Source organism: Mizuhopecten yessoensis, unplaced genomic scaffold, assembly GCF_002113885.1.
Source record: "Mizuhopecten yessoensis strain PY_sf001 unplaced genomic scaffold, ASM211388v2 scaffold10323, whole genome shotgun sequence".
Lineage (NCBI taxonomy): Eukaryota > Metazoa > Mollusca > Bivalvia > Pectinida > Pectinidae > Mizuhopecten > Mizuhopecten yessoensis.
Genome location: NW_018408489.1, coordinates 442,777 through 450,702, shown reverse-complemented (window position 1 = coordinate 450,702; position 7,926 = coordinate 442,777). Strand labels below are relative to the sequence as shown.

Below are 7,926 nucleotides of genomic sequence, written 5' to 3'. Positions count from 1 at the left end.
GTTGTCTTTGTTTAGGGTTTAACATCTTCGCAACTGTATGGGTCATATACGGACGGGTAGGGGGAGCAATGATCCCTAATCAGAAAGCATAGATCCCCCCTCCCCCACCCCGATTCTGCTGGGTACCCATGTTAGTCGCCTCTTAAGACATGTAGCGGTATGCGGCAGGCCTTTTCTTTGTCCGAACCTCCCGGTGGCGTATATGCTGATACTAAGTATAGTGTTATCATCGTTATTTGTTATTAAAAAGACAGTAAAACATGTCGACAGTACAGAAATAAGTTTCATAATTTGCTATGCTGTTGTTGTTTTCTTTATTTGACATACAATATTCCGAAATGAGCTGGCATACACGCGTACCTACGCCTTAGGTACTTCCTGTTATAATCCACTTTACTTAATCCTCGTTTTCTGACGTTACGTGTATTTTGCTATCAATCAACGAAAAACAGCTCATACATGAATACTTTCTACGCAATTGTTAAGTATTCGGCAAACAGATTTAATCCGTCTCCAAACAATGCCATTCATTCGAATTTATAACACATACTGTTAATTTTGATCCGTTCGAAACCCGAGGGTTAGGCTCTCGATTTGCACATTAAGTTTCGACAAATTCTGTTTTTATATATTAGAAGACTAGCAAGCGCTATGTTGACAAATGATGAAAAGAAAGACACACTATTTGCATTGTGAACGCAATTTGAATCTGGCAGGTTCACAGAATAAGTTTATATTATGTCTGGAAATGAGTTGTTCACTGTTATTCAATATTTTGTTCGAATTTCTTGTCAAAAGTAGAATATCACGAAGAAAGTACCCTACCTCGCTGATTATACAGTCTTATATTTAAATACGTGTTTTAAGTGACGGAGTGTTTGCCGCATAGAATAAAAACACCGCGTCCCGGCATAAATACCCTCTGTGATAGATTGATAAACAATTCTGATAAGTCTACTTCTAATTACATACAAATCACACACCATTCTTACTTCGTGGTGCTAGCTACCTTCCACTACAGCTGCAGAGTGATTAGACTTACTTATGTTTTAGATAAACATTCAAAGTCTCATTCAACTCATGAAAAGATAAAGAAAGTGAATTTCCTGTTAATATGATATATAACAAACTCGTATTCACCAGTGCCAGATAAGACGTTTAAAGTCCGTTTAGTTTTTAAACCAGTTTTGACGTGCGGTACTTATGGTATCTATGATGCGGAGTACGGCAATACTACCAGGCCCTTATCTCATAGCTTGCGGTGGCAATAAATCCTCCCACCTTCGAATGACAAATACCAGGTAAAAAATATACCTGTTTGAGAAGGTAGGTCGAAACGTAATAAAATATACATAACACTGGGATGTAAGATTCATCTATACGTCGGCCATATTGTCAGTGCGCGACCTTACGTAGACGAAACAGATGGAGTAAATATTGCTTATTCTAGTATACAGAAAAGAAATAAATGAAATATTTTGGAGAAGACATTGAAAGCGGGAGGAAATGAACAGAAAAGTTTTATTTTGAAGACAAATATAATAAAATGAATTTGCGCAGCAATACATAGTTGTAATAACAAACCGTGTGTTTCTTATATCCCGAACAGTAGCTCTTGTGATATATAGGTAAAATATAGGCTAACACTGGCGCCGTGACGCTTTAACGATTACAACGTTATCATAGACGTACCAAACCTTTAATTTTTCCGTAGCGGTTCAAACCTGCCCCCAAACAAGCGATGCATGCTACATGCTACATGCTAAACCCGACGCATATTATATGCATGGTTGAAATTAAGTTTGTAATCGACAGGAGTGTGCACTGATGTGTCGAGACTGGGGGCAGTGGGAAGTGAAGGTGATTAATCATAGGTGGGGCTTGTATGTACCTATCCTTAAAGTTTTAAAAATCACAGGTGAGAGACGTTTGATCGTTTTGTTATGTATAACGTGTGTATGTGTGTTTGGTTCCCACTCCAAGGTGCGTTATACAGGTGTGTAGTCGTGGTGGTGGGGGTTTCGACTTTTTCGTCTTAAGGAGGGACTACTGAACATGTAAATTTCGTCGTCGTTGTGGAGTTCCGTGTTACACAGAAGCGTTGCCTGGGACTTTTCAGTAAGCGCCGAGAGGAAGGTGAGAGGAGAAAGGGACCCCCTCCCTACAAACAGAGCTTATCTGCTTACCGTGACATTTTTGATTTTACTGTATAATCTGTGGGGTGAGTGTGGCTCGATTCAGAAATAGACCCGGTAAATTCCCGTACATGTGTATATGCAAAAGACCAACAAACGCTTCGAGTGCTATGCAAGCCGTGGAATATTAGCACCTCGCAGTGCAGAGGGTACACACACATATATATATATACCTACACAGTCAGTCGGTGAGTGGGCTCTCCCACACGTATATGACTACCCCACAGAAATAAGTCCCCCTGTGGTGTGTGTCGGTTCATAGCGGGATAAGTTACATCAGGAATGACGACTGGACACACTGGACCTATTATGTGTGTGGAGGGTTAAGATACCTAACACTACTAGTGTTACAGACACGCTTTGACCAGACGGTAGCACAACCTCACACGTCCGGGACGGTGCTACTACCAACTCAGGCAGTCATGGGGCTGTCTTGTCTGGTCGTTTCTTCATACTCGACAAAATTATTATTTCTTTTCTTTGTGTGCTTAATATGTTTAACAAATACAAATGGAATTCGGCTTGACGGAAGAGTCGGCTCTTACGCAAAATATCCTAAATGGAATGCATGCACAAATGCTTCAATAAGTTTCGAGTTCAAAACTCAACAAGTAAACGGCCTTCTGATGTACACGGACGATGCAGGGACCTACGATTTCTTCGAACTCGTGTTAGTAGACGGTGTCCTGCGAATGCGTCTTAATATCGTCGATGGTCGAGACGGAAGTGTTGAATTTCTTATTGGAGAAAATCTCGCTGATGATAAATGGCACAAAGTGTCGGTGCAGAGAAAGAGAATGGCGACCAGCATTACAATTGATGACGATACAGATGGGACCCTGAGAAGGCTTTCCTATGGCTCCGATTTTCATTTTGGAGACATCCAGAATAATAGTGGAGTTTATTTTGGAGGAATGCCTCAGCATCACTTCAGCACCAACCTGAGGAATCTTGCGTTACCTTCGGTTATGTTTGTGAAAGGTCTACGAAGTTCATTCCGAAATGTGATTTACGGAAATTGTTCGTGTTCTTTGGTTCGTGCAGTTGCAGAACCAAGAGCCGGTCAATATTATGGAGTTCCGGAAATTTGTGAAACAAGAAATCCGTGTGGAGATTGTCTCTGTATAAGTGGGGATACGGCACCGGAATGCAAATGTATCGGATTAAGCTGTAAATCAAGTAAGTGATTTGATTACTTCATGTTTTGTCAATATAGTCGTATGATTGTTTTATAGAGGTTTTATGATATAGTTATATAGTAATGTCACAGAACGGTGACATTTTATTGCGATGCACCGTGAAAGCAAAGCACCGTGACGATAGACGTTTATCATGACAGTGTATTTTACAGTGGTTGCACAGAGATATTGCGGGTATGCAATCTTCACACTAGGTTTACTGGGAACGACATACCGCCTGACATGCATGATAGACAGGTGTCTTCTTAGAGTGGTTAAAAGATACGCTATACCGACTGGTCAGGGTATACAGGTGTCTTCTTAGAGAGGTTTAAAGGATACGCTATACCGACTGGCCAGCATGATAGACAGGTGTCTTCTTAGAGAGGTTTAAAGGATACGCTATACCGACTGGTCAGGGTATACAGGTATCATCTTAGAGAGGTTTAAAGGATACACTTTACCGACTGGTCAGGGTATACAGGTGTCTTCTAAGAGAGGTTTAAAGGATACGCTATACCGACTGGTCAGGGTATACAGGTGTCTTCTAAGAGAGGTTTAAAGGATACACTTTACCGACTGGTCAGGGTATACAGGTGTCTTCTAAGAGAGGTTTAAAGGATACACTTTACCGACTGGTCAGGGTATACAGGTGTCTTCTAAGAGAGGTTTAAAGGATACGCTATACCGACTGGTCAGGGTATACAGGTGTCTTCTAAGAGAGGTTTAAAGGATACACTTTACCGACTGGTCAGGGTATACAGGTGTCTTCTAAGAGAGGTTTAAAGGATACGCTATACCGACTGGTCAGGGTATACAGGTGTCTTCTAAGAGAGGTTTAAAGGATACGCTATACCGACTGGTCAGGGTATACAGGTGCCTTCTTAGAGAGGTTTCAAGGATACGCTATACCGACTGGCCAGCATGATAGACAGGTGCCTTCTTAGAGAGGTTTCAAGGATACGCTATACCGACTGGCCAGCATGATAGACAGGTGCCTTCTTAGAGAGGTTTCAAGGATACGCTATACCGACTGGCCAGCATGATAGACAGGTGCCTTCTTAGAGAGGTTTCAAGGATACGCTATACCGACTGGCCAGCATGATAGACAGGTGCCTTCTTAGAGAGGTTTAAAGGATACGCTATACCGACTGGCCAGCATGATAGACAGGTGCCTTCTTAGAGAGGTTTAAAGGATACACTTTACCGACTGGTCTGGATATACAGGTGTCTTCTTAGAGAGGTTTAAAGGATACGCTATACCGATTGGACAGGATATACAGGTGTCTTCTTAGAGAGGTTTACTGGATACGTTATATAGACTTGTCAGGATAGACATATGTCTGGTTAAGAGAGGTTTACCGACTGGGTGGACAGATGTTTTATTAAAGAGAAAAGGGAATTTCTGTATACTTTAATGGTCACAATATAAAAGTGTCGTTATAGAGAGGTTTCCTAGATACAGTTTATCCAACGGTTAAAATGAACAGGTGTCTTATTAAAGAAGTTTACTAGATACGTTATACCGACTGACCACAGTAGGTTTTAATTAACAAGTATATAATGGGGCGACTTTATTTGAAGCTAACGACTAACACGAAGCGTCTGGTATATCGCCATCAAGTATTGCGTAAACACATCCTTCAAACTTCATTAGTGAGAGATTTTAGTTTCATCTCTAAACCAATATACAGGTTTCTGTATGAATTTTCTCACGTATCACTTCTCCGAATATCAATTTGAAGCGTCTTAATTAAAAAGGTATATGGGACGCAAATATATTTTTAAGGGAAGCAACAATGATCTTGCTAACATGGAAAACATGTCGCGGAATGAGGTTGTCACGAGCTCTCGCGCAGTCATTTACTTAGGTACATCCGAGACACCATAATAACGGTTACCCTTAAGTCGTGCTGTCTATTCCAAGAATGCACGTGTATTGCGCTCACTCATTCTTACTGTATAACACAAGGATATAATAGCGAACATATCTCCTGGATAACCGCCTGGCAATAGTAATGGAACGATAACAGAAGATAAAAACGCACAAACTCCCATATTCTGCAGAAAAAAATGAAAAAACAGTATCTGTTTAAGCATTAACCTCTTGGCTCGTAAAGAGGCCGCGGTGGCCTGAAGTGGGGCGTCTGACATTCTGCTACCACGAGCCCACGAACACTGGGTCGCGGGTTCGAGGCCTATGTGGGACAGTCGCCAGGTACTGGCCGTTTGTCGGTGGTTTTCCCCGGAAACTCCAGTTTTCCTCCACCACCAAAACCTGGCTGGAAAATGACCATAGCAGAGCCGTAAAAGGACGTAAAGCACAAACAGCCCAAACCAGATTGCGTAGATAATTATATAATATGACGTCAGAATTGTTAACCATTGTAATTCTTAGTAAAGCTCATAAAGGACGGTGTATCCTTATGTACACACAGTTTGAAGTCTCTATTTTGTAACAATACAGGGCGATACACGGCGACCTAGGACGAAATTTGACCCAACTGGAGTCCATTCATTGATGAATGTAAACATTGTGTGTGTACGAATCAGACGTCTTGTAGAACGGATTGTGAACTGAAGCGGTGTCTTTAAATGTACACGTTTATATCTCTGTCAAGAAAGCCATGTTAGAAATGTAAACAATCGACCTTAAAAAACACATTATTGTTTGTAGGCAAGAACGATGAAAACCATGAATCAAGTTTCGTAGTGGTATAAGTGGCGAGGGTTGTTTACATATTTAACAACAATTATGAAACAAGTTATTTCAACTTATATTAATCACCCTTGCTGGCCCGGATGTTAGCGCGTGGTGGTTGTGGTGAGTTGGGGGCGGGGGCGGTCTTAGTAGTGTGGGAGGAAACCGAAGTACCCGGAAAAAACCCGTGGCCGGGCAGGTGACCCCAACTTTTTCACGTCCGATCGGGGAATCGAACCCCGGCCACCTTGGTGAAACGCAAGTACGCTATCCACTGCACCACCCGACCACCGAGGGTCTATATTTGGATTAGTGTTTGTGGCGAAACCTTTAGGAGTGTTGATGGTATTTCGTACAGACATTGAAACAATAAATCTTATAAAGGATATCTTGACCATCTTGACCTGAAGGTGGTCATTGGTCATAACTCGTTTTTATTCACGGATTAGTTTGGATTAATTAGCCAATATTTGAAACGGATTTAATTTCAAGTTATGTATAGACAGCTTCTAAATATATTAACAAACACAGAACATCCCCACGTGAAGGTTAAAACATCAGGGCTGTTTGTACACACAATGGAGGTGGCGATGTGTAAACATTGAGGTGTTATTTAGTAAACATTGTACGTAAAGTGGCTCAAGTCTGGTAGTGGATGTTTAAGTAGAGTGTCAACACGAGTCAAGGGTATTCTTATCTCGTCAAGTGAATACTCGTATGATAATCAATTATATCAATATGCCTTGACTAGAATATATAAATCCCTGTGTAAATGTGCTAGCATACTCATATAATTATTCGTGTATATCGACGATAGTTTACAAGCCCCTGTGGCACTATTATCATTTACATTTCCCTGTGTCTGTGCTAGCATTATTTTTTATGCGCCCCTGTGTCTGTACTAGCTTTTACACGTCTCTGTTCCTGTATAAGCATGCACATGCCCATGTGTCTCCGCTAGCATGTACCAAGAATTCAGATGACAAACTTATTATGTAATATGAACATAGAATCTACATCTGAAATCTTGGAAGAAGTTTGAGAAAAGATTAGTAAGGACTTTGGAACAAAATCCATGTATTTAAGTTTTGATAAAAACATCTACCACAACACAAGAAAAAGTGTAAGAAATAGATTTAAACCACCATGATATTTGACACAGGGGAAGCAAAACAGACATGACTGATTTATCAGGCCCCTGTGGTACATGACAGTTACATAACTTGTCAGGTCCGGTATAAGCAGCACCTTATCAAAACCAATCCATTTTTCTCTACCTGAGATTGTTTTGGTATATATTGAGTTATGAGTAATGCACTCGTGCACCTTTCGTCACTTCCAGTTGAATTTTTTAAAATTCGCCACGTCTGGTTTACCGGAAGTGCATAACTGATTCATTCAGTTCAGTTCCATGTAAGCACCCGGTAAACACTGCATTAAGTACCGACATTTATTAAATGATAGGTGAAATCACTGGCCCATCACATTTTATATTTTATTTCTAACTGCAATCAGAGATATTCATCCGTCTACATTTCTTATAACATGTTTACATTTCATACAACTATATTTATTTATGGAATGGTGTTGAAGGAGCGTCGCTTTTGTTTACGTTTGGGCGTTTATTACACTCTACAATGGGCATTGACTTCGGGAAAGTTCTGTATTTGTGGTCATAACAGAATTCAGGGAGAAAAGATCATATTTAGTAATATTGTGTTCTATTGTTCGCTGTAGTTCTTGTTCAGACTGACATGCTTTTGTTAGCCGGATAATTACAAACGACTGTTTCTCGTACTTGGTAATTAGTAATACATACCCAGTTACTTACAGAACCGGTTAGACTACAGGT

At 40.7% G+C, this 7,926-nt stretch overlaps 1 protein-coding gene across 2 annotated transcripts in view; it reads left to right on the top strand.

Moving 5' to 3' along the window:
- Positions 1-1,794: 1,794 nt before the first annotated feature.
- LOC110460117 overlaps positions 1,795-7,926 on the top strand; it is an 85,253-nt gene continuing 79,121 nt past the window's right edge. The window contains exon 1 of one of the 2 annotated variants that reach the window (XM_021512851.1): positions 1,795-3,374. In XM_021512851.1, coding sequence (XP_021368526.1) covers positions 2,618-3,374 — 757 coding nt within the window. In that variant the 5' untranslated portion in view covers positions 1,795-2,617. The remainder of the gene's footprint in view (positions 3,375-7,926) is intronic. The other variant, XM_021512850.1, reaches the window with a different exon arrangement.